This window comes from Hirundo rustica, chromosome 1, assembly GCF_015227805.2.
Source record: "Hirundo rustica isolate bHirRus1 chromosome 1, bHirRus1.pri.v3, whole genome shotgun sequence".
NCBI lineage: Eukaryota > Metazoa > Chordata > Aves > Passeriformes > Hirundinidae > Hirundo > Hirundo rustica.
The window spans coordinates 136232951-136257397 of NC_053450.1; the positions used below are offsets into that span (position 1 = coordinate 136232951).

Below are 24447 nucleotides of genomic sequence, written 5' to 3' on the forward strand. Positions count from 1 at the left end.
ATATACCAGGTTTTACGGGAGAGAGAGTTGTTTGTCAGTAGTTTTAATAAAGATAGAAGTAAGATCACTGTCATGCAGTGAAATTTGTATTTGGCTAAATTGTTTTCTATCAATGCTGGTTCTTTCATTGTCCTTCCATTGTAGGATTTTTTTTTTTCCCCCGCCATTATTGCTTCAGCATCTGTTACTTGAAGACCATCTAATCACCCAAATTAAGCTCTTCTTACTGTTGGTACCACTTACACTCTTTCTGAATTTAAGGCAAAGAGATGGAAACAAACTGTCTTCTCTCATTCTGGCTTGCAGTCATGAGTCAGAAACTTATATTTTTTCCTTTTTTTTGGGGGGGGGGATAGACTAGAAGACCTTGAGAAACATCAGTCATCTCTCAGGCAACAGATTTTTGCATGAAATGACTCTTCCATATTGTGAGAATTTTGTTAGAACTGAACATTGTCATAGTTTAAAAAACAAGTGAGTAATCACTTTTTATCTCAATTTCTCTAGCAGTAAAATTATTTACAAATATTTTATGAATATTTATATAAAGAAAAAAAAAAAACATAAACACATAAAGAACATTTGAGTGGTTTTCAAACATAAGTTGATGAGTATCAGCAGGAAATGAAAAAAATCAATATGCTGGGGTCAGAAGTCATTGGCTAAAGATGCAACATACAATATATGTCAGTTTCCTACAAAGTGAACAGCCTAATTTTCAAAAGGTTATTTTTTCCATTGAAATATTAGCCTTCTATGTTGTAATACTACACAATATTTAATTTGGATTATTTAAATCAATAGTTCAACATAAATGATTGGACTGTAAATGCTTTGGACCGGGTAAAACACTTTTAGTAAGATCAACACAGCTTTTGAACCCGGTTTCTTTGGAAATCTAAAGGAACAAAAAAAGAAACAATATACATAACAATCTGATAACACTGCAGACCAAAACCATACAATAGGCATTGAAAAGCTTAGAAACTGATTTCTGCATCTCTTTAGTATAAGAAGAAGTGAGATAACTGAAGCTGACTTGGTGGTCCAGTAGCTGTACTTTAATGTTAAGATACCTTCATGAAAGTTAGGCTTTTAATATTCCTAGGAATAATAAACACAAGAGCATATTTTAACCTATGTGTTCTTTAAGTAAAAAATGAGCAACATTATATCCATATTTACGAAAACTCCTTTTTTTCCTACCCAAGATACTGCTATCTCCTGTTCTGACTAAGTTCTCGATAATAATTGCTATAGTCTTGATGGTTATACCTACATCCAAATGTGTTATGGTTTTCTTTTTCTGTTTTATTTTAAACACAACTAGATAGTTAGCAATAGAGAGATTGTGTGAGGAAAAAGTCTGCAGTCAGATGGAGGCAATTAATTAAGTTTTAGAACAAACTTTTCATATGAATTAAAGCTTTCATTTCAAAACAGTTTTCATGACAGTAATATTTTAGGACAATAAATATCACCTTAAATTCTGTAATATGTGAGAAGGCACCTCCAGGGGTATATTTCTTAAAATGTAAGGTTTGCTGGCCTAGAGTATATAGCAATCTATAACTTCTTTATTTCTTGCTTTTCTACTTTATTTTAAATAGATTTCCAGGTTGTCTTGGAAAACTTTCTGCTTACAAGTGAATTATGTAATCCTGAATTAAAACAAGATTTGTTCCAGGTGCATATATATATAGATATAGATATAGATATAGATATACACACACATGCACACATTTATATATGCTTATATATGTAACTCAGATAATTTCAAAAATATTAATTTAATTCATTGGCAACCTTTATATATGTGATATTGTTAAGATTGGCATGTGATGTCAAAAAAGCTTAATTGACTGTGGTATTTTTAAAGTACTGACATCTTTTATTACAGCACCCTGGCATTATATTGGCAAAGATACCTTATGTATTGAAATTCTACGCAAATTACATGCAAAATTTAGTTCTTTCATATGTCAATATGCTGCCTATGTCTGTAATTATACAATGTGCACATATCACATTAATAACATGGAGGAAAGCTGCATTGCCAGAGGATTCTCTTCTACTTGCCATAATTGCTGCAATTAGTAAAAAGAAAATAAATGCGTTTAGTTAGCCCATCAAAACAAGTTACACAGTATTGAAGGAATAAGAGTTTTATAGCTGCATTACCCAGTATGATGTGACATTCAGCAGGGGTCTTGCTAAAATTATGCCTACATCCTCCCTCATTCTACTGTAAAAATGAAATAAAGCCATTTGTTGTGTTGGTAGGGTTCATGGCAATGCCCTTGTCATCTCAGAGTGAGTCCTCTAAAGAGTTTTCCTATTCCTGTACAATTTATTCACCAATCATTTGAAACCCAGTAAATTGCAGAGTGCAGTTATCCATGGAATTTGTGAATGGGCAACTTGCTTTTGTTCTCACAGCAGGTGGGAGGTGGGAGAAGCCAGATAAGCTGCAGTTAGTCTTACTGGTTCACTAAAATGAAAACTAATTAAATAAATAAACCCCTGTAACCAGAGGCCTTGCTGCATGTTCTATGTCCAGTTATGCCATTTCTAAATTGTCTTCACTCCTTTTCAGTAAGAGCATAAGTTATTACTGTATGAGCTTTCTAAATCATAAAGGATTGTGTCTGTGGGTGGGAAAAAAATATATGCAGTTGTCTGGGATCATTAATCTGGTAATGAAATAAAGTTTTGAGAAGTTCACATTTTTATTGCTCTTCTTTTTATCTTATTTCTTTTACTTTTTTTTTGCTGGGTCATACGCCTATGCCTGTCAGCAATTAGTTACTTTCTTGCAAGTATCCCAGCCTGGTAATTGTTCAATGTAATTTAAAAATATTGTGTTTTTTTCCTGAAAATTTTTGATCTCAAGTCCTTGCTTTTACACGCCAAGGTATGTAAGTGTAAAATGGAATAATATTTTTTAAAAAAATTTTCATGTAATCAGAAAATTCATCCTAGCATTGGTTTTGCTATAGAGAGTCTGTTGTCATGTTAGAATGGTATTGTACTTTGCTCTGAGTTACCCCAGTTCTCCAGTTCTCCTCAAGGTTCTTTTTTCCATGCACATTATCATTCTACAGTAAGTGGAGAGTTTCTGGCTTATGAGCATTGTGCATGGAGTATTTTTTTGAGAATTATCTAAATTCTCCAAAAGGCATGCAGTAAAATCTGAGTCAAAATATTAGTCTCATAACACATGACTTACAATATTAGTGATAAGTACTTTGGGAGGTTTTAAGATATTAAACTGTATAAGTGATGCATTTTTGTCTGTGTATCTCAGTAAATTTCTAATGGGCGTCTAACTACACAGTTCTGTAATTGTCGTGGTCCCATTTGATCAGTTGGCACAGCTTCAGGATGGTTCAGTATTGGGGGAATAATGCTGCTGCACAAGTGTTTGAGGAAAAGATTGATGGCAACTGGCAACTAATGCCAGCAATTACTTCAGAAGAAGTAATCCAAGTGCTGTGTAGACAGAATAGTTCTTTAGTGACTGTGGCATGACTGAAAACACAGTGTCAAGGGTAAAAGAAGAGGGTGAACCTTGAGTCATTGCCTGTGATTTTGCTCTGACCACTGAGAAGCTCAGAAGTCAGAAGTCAGAAGAGGTTTGCAACACTTTGTCATAAAAAGTGAATTCCCCTTTGAGATCAGCCATAGTAGCCTGTACCGATTATTATCCGTTGTTTTTTAATGTACTGAATATTTTCTTTTTTTTTTACCATCACTCTGTAATATAAATAACAAATTAGGTTGTAGCCAGTATCATTATGGAAATCTCTCAGAAGCTTTCAATAGTTATGAATCATTGAAGTGTTTTTAAATGTTAGCTTTTCTCAGTAAACTGAAACAACTCACCCTCTGTTTGTACACTTAATTGGATAGAATGAATTCTTAGTTTCAATTTGTAATTATACCTAAAACATCAAATTATATACAGATAAACCTATTCTATGTTTGTTTGAAGATTGAGCAATCCCCAGAATTAAGTGCTGGAAGCTATTCCCCCATTATCTGAGGAATTATTTTTATTAGTGGAACAAATCTGGACATGGTTAGCTTTGTTTGACAAAACAAATTATATAAAAGCCAGAAGAAACACATATTATCATGTGTTTCTTCTTTTCAGTCATCCTTATGAAAATATTTATATGAAAAATTTCTGTAATGCTTGTTTTCATAAAGTGGTATATTTAGAAATGCTAGTTTGAAAAATATGTTTTGTAATTTATTAAGTAAAATTAAAGAATATTTAAAAGTAGGACTGATTTTTAAAATACTCAGCCGTTATCACAAAAGAATCTGAACATGTAATTGTACTTTGTATTTTTGAGAACACTTGTTTACATTTTGCACTTCCTTCAAGCTGGTGTTCTCAGTTGAATTCTTTTATAGTCAGCATCAGTTGTCTTGCTAAAACAGGGCTGTTCCCCTGTTGGAGACATTACAGACATTTTAGAACCCAGGATTTTTCATTAATCTAGCTTTAAGGAGAATTATGATGTTTCTATTGCTACAGGCTTACTGCTTCACAGGATTTGTTGAGCCAGCTGAGATGATAGTCCTTCATAATAGCAGGGAAAGTTTGGAAGGTGGGAGAATGATATGACTGGTGTACCAGTCTCTGTAGAAATCTGTCAGTCGTGGCAGTTTTCACTGACTTCCAGTGCAGTAATATTGTGATGGTGTGGTGATGTAAATGTCAACTTCATAACAGTGTCTCTCTGGAAAATCTGAGTGGGTGGACGACATTTTTTTTTTCACCACAGGCTGAGCTATCCCATCTTTTACAGTTGGTGCAAATGTGACACAGGATAAGTGCAGATGAGGGAGGCTATTTTCTCTGGGTAGTGTTTTGCAAAGAAAAAAAATACCATTTTTTCTATGGATGTGCTTGAAAAGATTTCTATTTCTATTGTGTTTTCATATTTTCAAAAAGTATTAATATTTTAATGACAAAAACAAAATTCAGGTTTGTTGTAGAATTGATCAAATAATTTAGTAACAGTTATAAGTGCTTGCATGTATTATCCATCAAAATGAAATACATTCTTTAGTAGATTTTATACATCTTGAACTTCTAAAACAGACTGTTTACATAGAATGATAACTACTAGAATATGTGAAATAAATTCAATAATGCAATGCTTAGGACTTGCAAGTACAAGAAGAACATGTACTAATTCCTATCCACTTCCATTGTTACCTTAAGGGCAGCTCTCTCCATAGCAACTGAAAACTTTTCAAGGCAGCAATAAACTAATCCTCTCCAGCTTCCAGAGCACCATCAAGGAATTTTAAAAACATTGGACTTCCAGCAGCTAAATACTTCTGAGGATTCAGAAGTCCACAAAGCTAGATACACAAGCATTCTTTTTCCCTTCAGAAGGTAAGAAAATAACATTTAGAAATAAATGTTCATAATATCCTTGTAACAATGATACGTATTCCTAACTGCTAACAGTAAAATATATCTAAACACCCAAAAATTTCCTAATATCTAAAAACATACTAACTTTTAACTAAATACCCATTTGAATTCAACAGTTCTTTTTCAATTTTAAGTACTTTGTTAGCAGAGTTTCCTTTAAAATAAGACACGTGTATCATATTGCAGTTAAAAAAAGAAGATGAATGTATATGTGGCTATTTAACATACGTGCATTGTGTCTGAATATGTATGTCACTGCCAGCATCTGCTCCTCAATAATATCAAAAATTCTGTGGAAAACACAAGTGAAACTCTTTTATATTTCTTGTGCTTTGATATTGAGATAGATTGCTGTTAAAGCAGAAGGAGTGGTTTATTAGGAAGGTTTGTGACAAGAGAGATTTATAGTACAAAATGTCTTCTGCACCTAGAGTTAACAAGTTAAGCTTGTCTTGTTTATTCAATGAGTTCTTTGAGTGAAATTATAGCCTCAATTTTGTAATTCTCCTGTCTGAGTAGTGACCACTAAGTTTTAAGTACATCCTTCTTTTTTTGTGCTGTATAGCTGTAGTTTAGTAATGTCGGTAAAGTGTTTTGACAATATAAACTGCTTTATATTATTGCTATGTAATACAATTACTGCACATTCATATTAATATTAGACTAGCTATATTTACTTACAGCTATTTTTGTTACTAAAAACCTGTTTTCATGATGAAATAGAAGTGAAAGCCATGATATTTTCCTATTCTTACTGAAAAGAATTATTAGTGAATACAATAACGTAACACTGAAATGAAAGCCATAGACTTTATTTTTAAGAGAGAAGGGCACTTTGAGACAACCTCTTGTTGGTAATTCTAAAGAAGTTTTGAGGCCATGGTTGTCTTAGTTTCCTGCTGTTCTGTGCTGTAAAGCCCTTACAGGCTCCCTGTTGTTCAAAAACAGCTTGTCACTGCAAATCAGCTTAGCCGACCAATTAATAAATCCTTTCGAACATATTGCATTTGCACTAATTAAAGGGTTGGGTTTTTTCCCCTTTACCATTCAGATTCTTCAGGTTTCCAGTTTAAGCTGTGAAGTGCAAACAACAATCCAACATTCAGTGCAGATCACGCACTGCGGGAAGAGGAGATGTGTTTTCTGACCAGGCATCCAGCTCTTGGGGTGGTATGTTCTGCTTTCATATTCAGCATGCTCATTGCTGAAGGACAGCCTGGGGAAGAGCATGGGCAGGATGGCAGCAATCCTCCCAGCAGAGGCTTTCTGGTGGAAGTTTTACGCATTCTCTCAGCTGAAAACACTGAGCTCCACATGAACCACTCACGAGAACTGGTCAAAATGTTACTGGAGAGAGCTGAGTGCCCACAGCGGATTTATGGCATGCAAGAGGATTGTAATCTGGTTAGTGCTTCAATTAATGAGGGATATCTTTACAGGATCATCAGTGAGTTCTAACATTTGTTAGAGTGATACTGTCCTGAATACAATACCTTAACATGTAAAAAACTTCTTGTTGCAGAAAAAAAAAAAAAAAAAAAATTGTCCCTGCTTTGTTTCATTCTGAATTATTATTATTTATTGTTCGAGCTCATGAAGAAGTGTTCCAAACATGACAGACATTCCTTTTAAAGTTCCCAAGTGTTTGTTTTCCCGCAAAAACTTTTCCACTGAAATCTAGTCTAACAATAAAAGCGCGAGCTTAAATTTGGGGCACAGGATTTCCACTATGGAAAGACATAGGTAAACACTGGGGACCAGTTCTGCCACTTTTTTTGTTGTTCTGGATTTTACTTCATAAAAATAAAACCCAGACAGGATTGTCTCAGATTTATGTGCCACTTCACTGAAATATTCAAGATTAGGGGAGGGTTTTGTAAGCAGTTCAGGTCAAGGGAAATGAAAAGCAGGAAAATGAATCTCCAAATCCAAACTGAAACTGGAAGTAGTCCAGGGTACAGTTGCACAGAGGGATTGGTTGTCTACTTGAGAATATTTTCAGAATTCAATTCTGATTCAATGAAGAAAGGACAAGGACAGTGTTACTAAACAACTTAGCTGAAAGGGACGACAAAAGGCTTGGTCAGCCTTGGCTTTCATTACTCTGGCTCTGTTCAGTGGCGCTGTTCAGTGACCTACATACAGCAGTGTCAGTTTATACCACACTTATGAGTATGGTCTGAAAGGTGAATGTTTTATTTTTACAAGGTGCTGTTCTCAGCAATCTGCCAAGCCGATGAGGTGGGGATCTTTTTATACTGTGCAGTAGACAGCTGCTCACTTTATTGACCCTTTTTAAAAATGCTCCCATTTTTCATATGAGCCCAAATATGAAATAGCTAAATATTGTAGGTCCCTATCATTACCTAAATGGATAATATTTATAAATGAGATTATTCACACATGGGCAATCAGATAGTCATCACACATGCATCAGATATGGCCCCAGACTGAAAATTGACAATGTATTAAACATGGGTCTATAGTCCTCCTAAGTTTCACAAAACAAGGGACTAAGTTTTTGTTTGTCCGTTTTGTTTTTCTTCCAACTGGCATAGTTTTTTCTTCTATTTGTGATGTATTTCTGGAGAGCTTACCCACTGTGTCCTTGGATGGATGAAATCTAAGGGAAACTTAGCTGGGGCTTACTTTGGTCAGTGCTGCTTCTCTGTTCAGGCTTCATCTTGGAAATTTTCTATAGGAAGACTTTGAGGATTTCACCATTTTCAGTACTCTTCAGTGTTGTCTGTCGTCTAAGTCAGAAACGTTGCACACATCCTGAACTGTCAGAGTTTCTGTGCCAGCACCACAGGAATGTGGTTTTCTGTAGGAAAATCCTTGAGAGACATGTGGCATTTTCAGTCACATGGAGGCCATGTGGTACTGTGCTGAAATCTTCTATGATGATTTAACAAGATTTGGTAAGCCAAGACAGCAAAAACTGTGCAAGAAGCACTATCCTACAAATTCATCAAAATTTGAAACAGAATGCCCCACCTTAGCTTGGCATTTCCTTCCTCATACTTGTTGGGAATCACTAATTGATTTCAGATTCAATTTCCCTTCTAAATCCAGGAGTCTGTTTATACCACATGGCTTTATTTCAGACTTTTTTTTTTTTTTTTAATTTTTGGGTTTTTGTGATATCTCTAATGGCCACTTAAAAGCAGTGAAGTTTAACACTTTCTTTAGACCCTCTTCTGATTTGTTGTTGTGTAGTGGCCCCAAGACTCTTTGAGCAGAGGCTGGCAGCTATTAAATGGCATCTGACATTTCTTTACCTTCTAAGCACACAGAAGTTACATATTTCTTGCATTTGTAAAAAAAAAAAAAAAAAAAAAAAAAAAAAAAAAAAAAAAAAGAACTTCTGGCCATTTAAATAAAAGAAACTCAGACTTCAGTGCCCAAGTTCTGGCCTTTTTTTTTTTTTTTTTTAAGGAAATAAGCATTTCTGTATCAAGGATGTGAAAAATATTAGTAGCAGCAAAAAAACCCCAAACAAACAAACAAAAAACCACCTAGTGACAAACCACTTTATATCCTCTTAATATCTCTTCAAGGGTCACTCACCATGGGCTACCCATATACTATGGAGTAGCTACATCTTTTACAATGCATCTTCTTTCTCCTAATTAGTAATTTTCTTTTCAATCATCTTCCTTGCAAGAGCAAACAATGGACTCACTGATTGCAATTTATCCTCAGTGGATTGTAAAATCTTACAGAAATCTTTGAAAATCTTCCACTTCATGACATATGTTTATTGTATTACTACTGAGTGTTCATAAAGGCTGGTTGACTGACCTGAAATCTTTGGGACAGAAAACAGAATAGACTCCTCCTAGTCCAAAGAGTAATTCTCAGAGACTGCATTAGGTCTTTAAGTTTAACATTAGCAAATGTTAAACTTAAAAAACTCGATAAGCAATGAGGCAATGTAGGCAGAACAGGACACAATGCATCATACTGTAATCTAGGTGGTTTTTTTGTTTGTTTGGGGTTTTTTTGTTTGTTTGTTTGTTTTGTTTTTTTAAGATTTAGATTCATTATTTTCAGAACTTTTGTTAGAATTCATATTAAAAAGTAGCAAACCTCTCAATTCCTCCAAGGAACTTTGGCTTATGAACATGACAATGTTTATTTCATTAACTCAGCTTTAGTGTAGGAAAATGAACTAATGTACACAGTGAGCTCCACCAAACACATCATGCTTGTAGCCTGTATTCTGCATGTATTCATGTATGCATGTATTCTGAAAAACTGGATTCTGTCTGGATTCATTAATTTATTAGAGTTCAGTGTTGATCCTCCCATGGTATCTCATGTGTTGTAGTTTCTTCTCTGAAATGTACAGTTCAGCTGCCCTACCTTTGTGGAGATTAGCTCACACATCTATAACATGGAAAGGAGACTCTTAGAAAAAACAGATACAGAATGAATAATATTAATTACAAGATCTCTTCAAGAAAGATACTTTACTTAGTGTCTTATTTCTCATAGCCTGAAATAGACCCCTATTAGTCTTCTGGTCTAATTTATAGACTAACTTTTGTATGAGCAGCAAGTTTCTGAAAAGTGTCTTTATATCAAGAAAAATTGAGAGAGAGAGAGAGAGAGAGAGAGAGAGAGAGATATGTATGTATATATATATATGCACACACATATTAAAAAATCTGTGCTCAGATGTAAAGCCTGCACAGAGTGAATATATAATTTCACTCCTCTTGAAATGCATTTGAAGGACTAATTGGGGTTGAGACCTTGTGCTGACTCTCTGCACTGGATCTCATTATTGCAGTTAACAGAATTCATTGGGAAACATAAAAATTGTTGTGTGATTACAGGCTCAATTATGTCTCTCGGCAGTGCATTGGATATGGTATAACTTCTGTTTACATAGCATCAATTAACTACAGTTCAGCAACCGTTTTTATCTTATAATGTAAACACATATAGAATGCACAGGTGAAAATATGAATAGCCCTAGCCCTTATCAAATATACGTGTAACCAGAAATATAATCTGCTGAAGCCAGTGGAAGGTCTTCGCTCTCTACAATGATTGATCAGAATTATTCCTAATTGTAGGGAGTCTCAAGCCACTAAAGCATAGAATTACAAAATGGAATCAGAGAATGGTTTGAGTTTGAAGGGACCTTAAAGATCATGTAGTTCCACTACCCCTACCATGAGCAGGGGCACTTCCCAATAGACCAGGCTGCTCAAAGTGCCATCTCTAGGACACTCAACTTTTGTTAATAACAAAAAGGGCTCTGGAAAAAAACCCCCATGGTGTGATCTTGCAGCCATAGAACTGCAATGAATTACCTGCACCTTCCTCCTGCCAGTCCATCAGCCTGCATCTATGTAGTTCTGGGTTTGATCCCTTAAATATAGAAGTTGTATTCTCCTGTTGTCCTTCCTATCTGTTTTTGCAGATGACTGGCAGGATGTCACTTGAGTTGAATTTTTTTTTTTTTTTCTTCTATTTCTTCACAGTGCCTTGAACCAGATGCTTTGTTACTAATAGCTGGAGGAGATTTAGAAGACCATCTCAGTGAAGAAGTATTTGAGAGAATTTCTCTTATTCTTCTCTACTACATTTTTCATCGTAGAAATATGTGTTCTTCAGAATTCAGTTTGAATGATAAGGATTATAAATTTTACCTACAAAATATGCTTAGTTTAAGACATGATGAAGACTGTTATTATTTTTCACGGAATGAAACTGAAGATATTTTAGCTGCAGTAAGGCAACATTTTAAAACTTCTGAAAACCAGGTAAAGAAAACATATGTAAAAATAACTTCATCTTTATTACAGGTATAATGCCTTTATGCTAGGACAGAGACTATGCCAGTATCACAGTCCTCCAGAAGACAGGTAAATGAAAGTGTCTGAGCACAGGTTGAACACTGGTATTGTGTTGTATGTGCTGTTTAATGCATTTTTTGAGTTGTTTCTGGCCTATGTCACTTTCACAGGGTCTGCTGTGAAGTGGCTGGGGAGGTACTGCACTTTAGGAATCATTCCTAATAGGTAATTTAGATGCAGTTGTTCTGCTTAGGGCAGATGGAAAAGAGCACAAATGTGGAGATGCAAGATCTTGCACTTGGCTCCAAGGACAGAAAATACTTTCTTATCTCTGATATTTGCTAGCATGGATACACTACCAGTGATCTATGAGATCTATTTGAGATAGATCTGTCTGTAAGGTTCTGTGTGAGATCCTTATCTCAAATAGGATCTATAAAATAGTAGAATAATATTCTAGAGTTCAAAGTCAAAGTATTTTAATGACAAAAAGCAGAACAGATTACGTTACTGGCTGGTATAGGAGAAAAAATGAATTATTTTGCTGTGATGAAATCCTTGCCAGGTTCTACACTTCCATATCAATCCAAAGCTGGATGGAGTGAGGAGTCTGTCCAAAGATATGATGGCTTCCTTCAGTTGGAACACAAACATTTTTGACTAATTAGCTACCAGCATGGATATGTACCTTGTAGAAAGATTGTTAAAGATAAGTTTAAAAAAAAAAAAAAAAAAAAAAAAAAAAAAAAAAAGGCATATTGAGTATTTTCAGCTAAGATCATAGTTTCTAAGTCAGGAAACATGCTATGAGTTTTTGCACTGCTGTTTAGAATTCCTTATCTCAAATAGGATCTATGAAATATTATAATAACATTCTAGAGTTCAATGTCAAAGAAAAACTTTTCTCTATAATGGGCAATAAAACAAGTTTTTGCCAGATTAGACAACTCCGAAAGTACAGGTTGACCCCTTGTTTGTAGCTCCTTAGATCTGTTCAATGTATTGGGTTAAAATTCGTTTATGCAAAGCTCATATTTTTCCTTTTCATTTCATTAGATTTTAATTTACAGCCTACTGTAGTAGGGTTTTATGCATAAACAGTAGATGGATAGGGGACCTGGCTGTGTCCAGAATGTTGAGGGCCTCCAGTTCTTCTCTCTGTCTTCTTTGTGTGGTTGTTTCCCACCCATAAATTATTCATTGACCAGTACTTTTGGTTCTGAGTCTTGGTGAACGTGCTGATTTCCAAGGACTCCAATGGTATCTGAGCAACTGTAAAGAGGCATTGGAGGGTATTTGGAAAGTCAAGATAGAATAACAACCCATGAAATGCCTTACTGAGGGTTCTGTTTGTTTATGCTGGCACTGTAATCAGTTGTCAAGCCTGTCCAATAACTGGGACTTCACTGCTCACTGACTTGAGGGAAGAGAGGTTTCTTTTATGAAAGGTACACAAAACATAATAGCATAATACTTGGAATCACAACACTTGAGTTGTGGAAAAGGGCCAATGGTGCAGGGTAGTCATGGAAGAAAAGCATTTTTAATGGCTCTTTTTGTGTTTTGGTTTCACAGAAAATATCCTCTTCTTTAGTCCTAGCACCTAATATCTTTTTTGAAATGAGAGATTAAATTTTAATTTGTGACAATTCTAATGTATCATGAATGAGCAGGAAAAGAAATGGCAGCCTCCTCTCTGATGTGTTTAAGGTCTACATAAGGAGAGATGAGTATGTATGAAATAAATGACTCCTGTATTGGTTCATCTAGCTGGCTTTTTATTTTGTTAATATGAATTAGAAAAAAATTAGATTAAGTAATCTTTTTTTCAGATAACTACTCCATTAAAAACTATTGATTCCATTGAATAAGTAAGGAACAAAAAACATTTAAAGAATTCTTTCTGAAGTCTGAGATGAAGACAAAGTCTGTAATATTTGAGCCAATTTCTTGTGCCTTAAAAACAATTCCTCTCCTTTCTTCCACTTTCTGGAAGTAGATGTAGATGTAATTGAGAAGGACACTTGGAACAATAGAAATAGCAGGAAAATAACAGTAAGTAAAAATAACCTGAATGAAGGACTGTACTTTTTCCCCATTAGACACTGAATGAATGTTTGAGAGTCTTAATTCTATGCCTATTTGCCTCATCATGTCCTTTGATTCACTGTCCTGCTGGCAATTACAGCTTACATCTTAGCTTTTTTCCTACTCTGGCTGTCTGTGAAATTGTTCTCCCAAGTTTCTCCTCCTGTCACTCTGATTATTTAAGAGGAGGTGAGCAGGACTGTCTTCATGCTCTTTTCTCCTGATTTCAGTGTGTTGATGTGAGCACTCTGGAGAAAAATGCTGATATAATGGATGGAGATGGTGCTGATGAAAACAGTCTTCCACGCCTGGCTGCTTTAATCCTTACTCTGGCTCTCCAAGGAGTCTGTATGGGGAAAGCAAGTTTGCCTTCCCCAGAATTCTTTATAAAATATATTTTCAGTTCTCTAAATAGTACCACTGAGCTCCAAGTGACAGGTAAGCTGGAGTATGCAAAGTTCATTTTCTTCAGGAATATTTATTGCTGGACTTATCAGAAATTCTACTTAAGCATAAATAAGTAGAAGTATAGGAGACCTCCAAGTGGTCCAAAAATAACAAAACAAAAAATGCAAAACAAAACAAATGCCGACCTCTCAGCAGCAGCAGCAGTTACTATTAATTTCTGTAAAAGGTTGTGCCTGCTTTGCAGTTTAAGAAGCTACAGCATCAATTCAGGGGCCTGGTATGGGTTTCAAAGGTTGTTATAAGATATCTGCTTTAACTTTTTTTTTGTGGCAGCTGCTAACAGCAACAGTTTACAAGATTTTCAAAGCACTTTTAAAAAGTTACAATAAGTATGGGTTAAAACAGATTACAAAATTAAATTGAGCATAGGTAAAAACATTTTTAACCTTCATAGGTTACACAGAGGTAGATCAAATCACAGAAATAAATATTAAAAAAAATAATAATTTTTATTCCTAAACTCAGGCTTCTAGCTTTTACTTATATAAACTGCTTTTCCAGCAAAGCCTTTCCTTTAAAATTGCCCAGCCAGATCTTGTAAAATTATTCTCACAAGAATGGAGGGAGCCATCTCAGCACAGTGCTACTAAATAGCTGTATATGGTGAAATCTGGGCCCCAGCGAAGATAACAGCAGGACTGTATGTTTGGTGGTGTTAGGATGTAATTCAGAAAAAAATCCCCAAAAATATTCTTAACCAGTTTGTTACAGAGTAAGTCTATCTTGAGTCTAAGCTCATTATAATGTCCCTTTATATTTACTCAAATTTTTAGTAGTAAGAATTACTATTCAGGAAAGAGTAAGAATCTGGAAGCATAGAAAAAAAAAAATTGGATTTTTCTACATTTAGAAAACAAATATACCTGCATCTCCATTCACATCTGTTTGTTTAAGTAGCCAAAAGAAAGTAGCAAAACATCTGATCAGAAATCTTTTCATGAGATTTACCATTAAGATTATACCATTTGCATTTTCTGAGTAACAAGATTAAAAAAATAAAGGATTATCGTATGGAAATATTCCCATTAATCTAAATTTCTTAAAAATTTATTTGTGGACCACTTTTTAATGGACAAAATAAGGTTTACAGGAACTATCGCTATGGTTTCATTTGAAAGTGAAGGGTGAAGGAAGGTGATAAGGAAGATAGGATAGGGTCTGCCCCCTCAAATAAACCGGTATTCCGTCAGCTGAAGCACCCATTGCATCCAAGCTATGTCATGAGGCACATATGTGCATGATCTCACATTTTGATTAGGGATCCTGGCTCTCTCCTTCCTATTTCAGCACTGTGAGCAGGCATGCTTCTCAGTTAATCAAAGGAGAGAAAAATTCACTGTCCTGTGCTGCACTTCTGGAGTGCAAGGACAGCACAACATCCTGAAGATTGATTTCAGGACACCCTACATAGGATCTGTTTCCTGATCTGAATACCTGGCTGTGGCAGCTTAGTGTGGAGCTCCATTTACACAGGAAAATTTTAAGAACGGTGGAGTTATTTAGAAATTAATAGATAACTTTGTCAGAGATGCTGATTAAATGAAAGACTAATTGCCTTTCAGTCACATCTGTTTTCTTCTGAGAGAGTCATGGGCAAAACATCTGAGTGTGATATGTAAAGAAGGAAAGGCTGAAGATCTGGGTGTCTGGAACTTCCAGAGTTGTTAAGCAGAAATTGCCTCCAGTACCAAACTGAGAAAAGAGTATTCAAATGAGAAATTCAATCAATGTTATAACAAAGAAAAAGAAAAAGATGTTGTCTTTTAAATATTTTGTCTTTTAAGTGTGCATTTTCCCATGGTAACATGTCTGTTCTCTAATGAATTACTAGAACTAGAACAACTACTAAATGTGGTTACAGCCAAAAAGACCTGCACTGTAAATGGACAATTTCGCAGTGACAAAAGAAGACGTTACAGTATGGCAGTCAGAGATATTGGAAGAAGAAATACTTCGGCCAAAGGAAACCATACAAAAGGGGACTATCTGAAAAGCTATTTTGAAGATCGTGAAAGGAGCACGGATTGGGACCAGGTTAATTTATATTTATGTTATTATAGTGTTGGTGGCAGGAATTCACTGACAGAAGTTTAAATTGATTTGCAAACCATGCAATATGTCTGAGGTAAATTGTATTAGATTCAAAAAGGCAGATAGGGGTGAAAATAAATATTTATATAGCTATATTTGTTTAATTATTAATTGGGGAAAGAACTTTGTGAATGTTGAATGTGCAATTAAAGTCACTGGGAGGGGTCAACAATGGTTACATAGAATCAGGTGTTTCTTCAAGACGCAGAGGATTGGAGTAGCATGTCTTTGATGTTTTCATACAGTTGCGAGAGATTTCTTGTGGTTTGTTGTCACAGTTTCTAGGACCCCCTAAAGTGTCCTGGTAGAAAGGAACATTTTGCTCTAAGGAAAACAAAGTAAATTAAAGTTTCTATGTAAGTTGTTTATAAAAAGCTTCTGTAAATTGAAGAGTGGGCATTTCCAGACTCTTTTCATAGCCATGGAATCCAGAAGCATTTTTTTAGAAAGCATGAAGTCTGTAAAACAGAGCCTTAGCTACTCCCCAGTATCCTCTCTGAGGACTTTGAAGGACACTGGTTTATTGCAGGTGATTTTATCCTTACCCTATGAATTGGAAAATAAATAAATTTTGTTTATGGCAATGATGAAGATAGTAACTGAATTCCATCCTTTAGACTGGGTATCATTCCTTAGACAAAAAAGGAGATTTCAAAGTATATAATTTCTATATTTATTGATGTATACATTTGAAATATATACTTCACAGAACTCTTTTCTATTGTTTTCAATCCTTTACTATTTATGTTAACTCAGTGCCAATGTTTCTCCTCCATTTAGGGGAACTGAGTGATGTGCAATTGACTTTTTCTGTGTGGTCATTTTATGATGGGAAGCTGAGACATATTTCCTCTGGTTAAATGCTATTCTGACAGATATTTATCTGTGTAATTGTATTGCATTTGAAATGCATACTCTATCAATACGTTTATTTCTTTGCAGCTAACCACAGAAAAGGATCATGCTGATCAGCATGATGAGGCTTTTAATGGGGTCTCAAAATAATCTTAAATTAAGGTCATTTTAAATGTGTTTCACATGAATTTTAAATTATGAAGCACAGAAATCAGTAGTGATTCTATCTGCAAAAGAAGCAAAATTGTTCTCCAGCAATTGAAGTATTTTTAAAGCTCAGTTTTTGATTTCTTGAATTTCTGAGACTAACTGTAACTCAAAACATAAGTGTGCAAGGGCATTATCTGAGTCTTAGGAGTCAACTGAGAGCCAAATATTCTGTATAAGTAAAAAATCACAAAGAAACATCTGGGTAGAAGATAATTTCTCTGCTGTATTAATTCTTAGTTTCTAAGGGGTTTTTTTCCATTTCTTTTTAACTATGACTATTTTCCTTGACATATTCCATTAGAACACTTCATGTTTCACTGTTGTGTTGCTGTGTTTGTCTCCTGTTTTCTGCACCTATGATCACCATTGTGCTTCATTAGTAACAGAATCTGCAACATACAAGACATTGAATCATTTATGCCTTATGTTTGCTAACTGCATTAAGATCTGTAATTTAATTTTTATATAGGAATATGTATTTGAAATATTACTGCAGAAAAAGGATCACTGCTTTATTTTAAAGTCATCATTGTCTCTACAATTAAAAATGTATGTAAAAAAAGTAAGTGGCAGATGATGTAATATGACAAATAATCTTAAATTCCATTAAGCTATGTCACAATGTCTATGTATTCATTTATTCTTCCTCATTAAACAAATGTGGATTTTGAAAACCCAAATAATTAATCCATCCATCCATCCAGTTCTTCACAGGAAAATATGTAAAATCTATGTGCCTATTTCTTTGATATCATCCTCCAGGACTACACACATAGTTGCTTTTCTAATAGAGACAGCTCTCTTATTCCTTATGTTAAAAAGCTTAAAAGACTGGAGCTTGCAACTAGAAAAGATGCAGGTCCTCATGCCCCATGTCTTACAAGAACATTTTACTAAGTAGACCTTAATAACTATTTTTTTATGTATGGGTGGACAGTTTATTTTTACAGACAAGATTTGGCTTTTCATTGAAAATTCCTGGTAATAAATTCACATTAAAATTTAGGTTTATAGTGATCCTGGACCTCATCTTATCGATTGTACTCTTCAAAAAAGAGCCAACTTCAAAATCAGATCAGCTTTTACAGAGCCAAGTCCAGCTGAATTCTGAATGCCTCCAAAAACAGAGTTTATAAAATCCTATTTGGGAAACCTTTACCAGTGCTTTATTGCCTTCATCTTGAGGGACTTCTTTATTATAACAAAGTGGAGTTTTTTGTTGCTGCAACTAATACCTTTCACCTCTCCTTTTGCTGTCTGCCTCTGAGAAGATTCTGGTTATCTCTTCCCTCTAAACCAGCTTAGACAGTTGAAGAAGACTTAGGATACCCACCAACCCTTCTTTTCCCAAACTGAACAAACCTCGGTCCCTCAGCCTCTTGTGGCATAGTGCTGCAGGATCCACCCCAAGGGTTTTTTCTGCAAACCTGCCTTCCTTCTGGCTGGTTTTCCCCAGCCTTTACTGATGCACAGGGTTGTTCTTTGTGAAGCACGATGAGTTTGTCTTGGCTGATCTTCATGCAGGTCTGGTCAGTCCATTTCTTTGTCTTGTCATGGTCCCTCTAAATAACAGCCACACCCATCAGCGTATTGATTAGTGGTCCCAGTTGAATTTCACCTGTGAATGCCATCTGGTGCACGCTGTTCCATCACTCAAGTTGTTGGTGAAGGTGTTAAATAATATCATCCCTGCTCTGACTGGTCAGCAATCCTGCTCATAACCAGCCAAAATCCTAGTCTTCCAACTTGATACCATATATTAGTGTTCTCTAGTTATAGAGTCAAAACCGTTGCCTAGAGCAGGCAAAATTAAGGTCTCTTCCAATATGGTAGCCCGTGAATTGTTTTCATGCTCTTCTTTGGTTTGAAAGCAGAACACACTACGTCCAGGTGACAAGAACACCTGTTATCCTGAAAATTTGAATGTGGTTTTCAGAAAAAAGATATCAGTGCTCAAGTAATTCCATTTCTTAGTGAACCACATTACTTCACTAATGGATGAGCAAAAGCAGGAATGTTTTGAGTTTTAACTGGGTTATTTAAAAGTAATTATACTTAATTTCAAAAGAAGCTTCAGTAATGAGAGAAAAATCTTTAGGAATCCCTTGAGTCTCAGATGCAGACCAATTTAAATGAAAGAAAATTATTTGTTTCTTAAATATTGAATCACAGCTCATCAGATGAGATTAAGAAATTAAGATTATTCCTTTAAGTAAGATAACATATTTGCTCTGGAGTTCCTCTGTTTAAAAGTGTTTAGAAAAATTTCCAGTAGAATTTTTCCTCTGTTAATTGCTCATGCTTTTACTTGAAGTTTTGTCCTGGAGAGGAAAACCCCATTCTTCATTAAAATTTTTGAAATATAAATGCTCCCATGAAAAATTGCTTCTTTTGACAAAGGGATGCTCCAAACAAGAACAAAAAGTAGTTGGAATTCTGAAGTACCACTAATAATACAATTATTAAGCAATCTTTAGACCAATTTTAGACTATGTAACATCTAGTTTGCTGACATGCCCTCATTTAATGAATTTAAAAAGCTAACTTATTTCCATATCTTACTGAAAATCCAGTACAAGGATGAATCTCAGTATTGCTTTGATGTAGTGAGTATCTTATATTAATAACACTATTACTGCAAATAATGTAGTTTCACAAGAATAGCTAGGAATATGGGGGTTTTTTTAGCATTAAAACATTTTTCTTCCTACATACAAAAATAAAATATTGAGAAATATTATTTTGTAAGATCTTTATGACATTAAGTGGTTTCAATAGAAATTGAGCTGCTTTATCACAAAGATTCTGATCTTTCTGAAATATATAGTAGTATCAAATTTACCGAGGGGGGGGGGGGGGGAAAGGGGGGGGGGGGGGAAGGTGAAGTAATTGAAGTAATTAAACTAATTTAAGCAAGAAAGAGTATAGATATATAGCAGGTTTCTTCTAGGGCTGAACTTTCCTGTGTTCTTCTAAGATTCTGTATTTAACCTCAAAATTAAATGCAGGTATATGCAACATGATTAGTAACTGTATGTACTTTTCTGCAAAGGTTTGCTTCTCTGCCAATGAACTTGTGAAGATATTTTTGAAAAACAGTTCTTCCTCCATTTCTAAGGAACACTTCAAGCAAATCAGTCCAGCTATCATTCAACAACTTTTGAGTTGTTCATGTCAGCTTCCTGACTTCAAACAGACAAAGCTTCCACCAACAACAGTGGAAAGTAAGCTATGTTCTTATTAATAAATTATTATTTAAATTCAGATAAAGAGGTGCAAGGACTTCTTGAGATATTTCATTAATTAATAAGCTAAAACATGGGATTTATGCTGTCTGTAATTTATGCATTCTATGATTTCAGAGCATACATGTCAGATAATAGTATTATACTGAGAAGTGAGGGGATTCAGTGGTCTAAATTTTATAGTATTTGTAATTCCATTCCATCATGTAAGGTTTTAAGCTTTATTTCTTCATTTGTTAGAGGACTGCTTGATATTGCCAGCAAGTAGGCAGTAACAGGTCCTCATCTATGGATTGCTGGGCAGTAAGGGTTTATTTTGTGATATTTGCACCAGGTATATTGTAACCCTTGCATTGCCCTTCCATGTAGCTTCAGGGTTACGTTAGCTGTCACTTTATACCATGATGTGACAAATGCTTGATACAGGTAAGTTTTCCATGAATGCTACTGGTGTTTCAGCTTGTGATATTTTGTAACAGAGAAGCTCTGAGGATAAAATTGTGGTAAGAAAAACATCCAGAAAAACAGTAACAGGGCAGCAGGACCTGTGTGATAGGGCTGTAACAAGAACTGATTTTGGGTATGATTAGGTTGTTTCCATTTGCAGTTGTTGCCCTCACGTGACTCTGCTTCCAGTGTTTTCTGCCCCATCTGTTCTGTGGATTCCACTTCTCCTGTAATCAGTCCTTAGTCCACCTTTTAAAAGAAAAATCTGAATCTGAGCTGACCTATGGGCTTCCTAATGTTTTGTTTTGTTTGTTTTCTTCTTCTTCCTTCTTCTTCTTTCTTCTTCTTCTTTCTTCTTCTTATTTCTTCTTCTTTTTCTTCTTCCTTTAAGCCAATGATATCTAGGAAGTGGTTACAAATCAAGGTGTGCTGGTGTAATAATGGAGACATTAATTTTGGTGGGCAATTTGAGAGTCAGAAAAGACCAAAAAGAAATAGTTGCCATAATTGCCTACATCTAGGTGAGCACTTTTTTAGGGTACAAATCTTCAGTACTTTTATCCTAATATCTACATGGCCAGCTTTAGATGACTAGGTCTTTTTGGAGCTAGTAGGTTTTTCCCCCATCCTGCTGCCCAGTGATGCTTATGGAACAGCACATGAATTAAAAAGCATGAAAGAACACACAGGGATATCCCAGAAGTAAAAATCATTGGAGAATACTCTTGGGCTCAAGAATTGTTATAGTAGAAAGAGAAATACAGAATAGGAAGAATCATTATGGTTCTTCAATAGGCAGCAGTCTTTCTTTCTTATCACTCTGCTCATTACCTGAACACCTTGCAGTCTTTACTGCTTTGATCTGTTCTGTGCTACACAGATATGACCATTTTTTTTTTTTTTAAGATTAGGAATCAAGGGACAAGGAAAGAAAAGAAAGGAAAGGAACTTAACCAGGTCACATACAAGGTTCATAAAAAATTCACTGTTAAGTGGGATTCTTCCAAGTCTAAAGCCATCAGCCCAATCAATGACATTTTAGTGATCTCATAAAGGTGAGAGATGAGAAAAATTGAACTATTCAAGTACAGAATGGAATTATTAAGAGCCCTTTCTGCAGCCCTTTCCCTGTGCTTTTTGGCAAAGGAAGGTTTCCATGACCACAGGGACACTTCTGTTGTCTTGATACAGATAAAGGATTCCATATTTGACCTATGTGTGACCTAGATACCTGAGAATAGGCTCATTAGTTTTATTCTGAGCTCTATGTTATTGACAGGCTGTGCTGTTTTGGCTAAGTCACCAAGGCCTGACATGCCATATATATCTGCTATACATTTGTATTTGGATGTGCAGTCTGTGAAATGAATTGTCTGATTTTATGAGGTGCTCAGTGCTTGCAATGCTATTAAAGTTTGAAATGTTAAGTGTCAGTTTTAAATATTTTGGCATTAATTTCTTTATGTGTGTTTCTTATCAGTGTTTTACCTCCCATTATAAGACTTCTATAGAAATTAATTGGGATTCATGTTGTGCAAAATGTTGGAAATGTGAGCAGAGTGTAACTCTGAGGAATTTTAAGATTAACATTCAAAAACATCCCAGTAATCTGGGAAAAATAAGCTGGTGGTCCTGGTGTATTAACTAAGGGGGTGTATTTCCACTGCAGATTTATAAATATAATTTGGACCAAAATGTTTACGCTTAAATTAAATCACTACATTCATTTGAGGTTTTAGCCCTTTCTTTGTTTATAGAAAATGATTTGGTTAAAAACGTGGTGTTGACTGTAAAGATACACAGGTGTGGCATGTGAGAACATAGAATCTCAAGTATAAATCTGTTAATAGAGGTAGCAAAGGCAGAGCAGTATTCACTGTGCTGCTCAGAGTGTCTCTAATTTGCATAACCACAGTCTGTTTATTTCTTAAGGCCTGAAATTTGGAAGTACTAGACTATTACATGTAAAGCCTGAAAAAATGAATGTTTTCTGAGCTTCTAATTCTGTCATCTGTTCACACATGACTAGAAAAATCTATGTGGCTTTTGTGGCTTAACTCCAGACAGAAGCTAAATATGAAGCAACCACTTGCACACTCCCTCACTGCCTCCCTCCACAGGGGTTAGGGAGAAGAACTGGACAAGGGTAAAACCCATCAGTTGAGATATGAACAGTTTAATAATTAGGATAATAAAATAAACAATTCATGCTACTCCTCCTCCTCCAATTAGTGATGGAAAAGAAGATTACAGGGAAGAAAAAAAAAAAAAAAAAAAAAAAAAAAAAAAAAAAAAAAAAAAAAAGGCAGAGAGAGAGGAATAAACCCCAAGATAAGCAAGTGATATACGATTGCTCATCACCTGCTGACTGATGCCCACTGATGCCCAGCTCACCCCTGAGCAGCAATCAGCCCCTCCTGGCCAGTTCCTCACAGTTATACATGGGACATGATGTTCTGTGGTGTGCAATATCCCTTTGGCCAGTTTGGTCAGCTGTCCCAGGTGTGCTCTGTCCTCTTCCCCAGATTCATGTGCAGCTCCTCACTTTCAGAGCATGAGACACTGAAAAGTCCTTGGCTCATGGTAAGCACAGCTTAGCAACAACCATCAGTGTGCTATCAACATCAGTGTGTTATCAACATTATTCTCAGCCTGAATATAAAACACTGCACTGTACCAGATACTCTGAAAATTAGCTCAATCCCAGCTGAAATCAGTCACAATGAATCACTTCTGTGTGCTTCTATATAGAGGTATGAAAACATACCTTCAAAAGCAATTACAAATACAAAATAAATGCTCAAACACAAATAGAAATATTGGATGATTAAAGGTGCCCTTGTTTTGTTTCATTTGTTTTCCCCTACAGAATATGGTTACAGCACTGTTGCTGTTTTACTTATTACTATTGGATCTATGTTTGGTACAACTCTCATTTTATTTAACTCCTGTCAAGAAATCTATACACTCATTTTACAGCTGTTTGTCGGTTTGGCTGTTGGAACCCTTTCTGGAGATGCGTTGCTACATCTTATTCCTCAGGTAAGTGACAGACACTTTCGTGCTTTTAAAATGTTGGCACGTGTGTGTGCACACATGCACACACGCACAGAAAAGTTTCATTTAAACCTGGGTAATGCTCATCAGTTTATAAATAAAGCTTTCAATGAAATTCCCCCAGCACTCCAATTACATTTGCACTCTCCATCTCAGAGAGAGATTAAAAATAATAATAAGCAGGAATCCATGATTGATTAATTCAATAAAGAAAGGCTCCTATTTTTCAAAAATAATTTCAGAAACCCCACAAGGCACATTCTAGATGGGAAATAATTTCTTTCATGAGGCAGATTCTGTAACACATTTTAACAGAAATTATTCTAAAGTTGTGTGAGGCACCCCCAGTCCCCTCCACAGATAGTTCCAAAGAACCAGGCGCTATCAGCCTGATTTATCTTGATGCCTAGAACTTTTCTAAAATGTGTGGCATGATCTTTTCCTAAATTCATAATCTAAGTTTTAAGAAAAAGTAAACATGCAAAACAGAACCAAATTTTCCATTGTGTATTCATTTATTTTTAACAGTCTCCTCTGATATGACACAGATGTTATGAGTAGATTTCTAGTGGTCACAGAAAGAGAGCTTCTCAGCTTCACTTAAGATTCTAGTTAAAAATTTCTTTATGCTCAATGCATCATCTCTGGAAGCAGAACTGAGAGAGTGGTTTAAGGAAGGCAATTCTCATTGAGTGCCAGACAAATCCATTTCTTT

The 24447-nt window shown here is 35.3% G+C and overlaps 1 protein-coding gene across 5 annotated transcripts in view; it reads left to right on the forward strand.

The window, feature by feature from the left end:
• Positions 1-5227: 5227 nt before the first annotated feature.
• The window catches only part of SLC39A12 (solute carrier family 39 member 12), a 35732-nt gene continuing 16512 nt past the window's right edge, over positions 5228-24447 (forward strand). For 2 of the 5 annotated variants that reach the window (XM_040059393.1, XM_040059377.2), the window contains exons 1-7: positions 5228-5416; positions 6510-6862; positions 10957-11238; positions 13590-13797; positions 15659-15861; positions 20036-20207; positions 23545-23717. In XM_040059393.1, the coding sequence (XP_039915327.1) occupies positions 6593-6862; positions 10957-11238; positions 13590-13797; positions 15659-15861; positions 20036-20207; positions 23545-23717 (1308 nt within the window). In that variant the 5' untranslated portion in view covers positions 5228-5416; positions 6510-6592. The remainder of the gene's footprint in view (positions 5417-6509; positions 6863-10956; positions 11239-13589; positions 13798-15658; positions 15862-20035; positions 20208-23544; positions 23718-24447) is intronic. The other 3 variants (XM_040059413.2, XM_040059384.2, XM_040059404.2) reach the window with 3 other exon arrangements.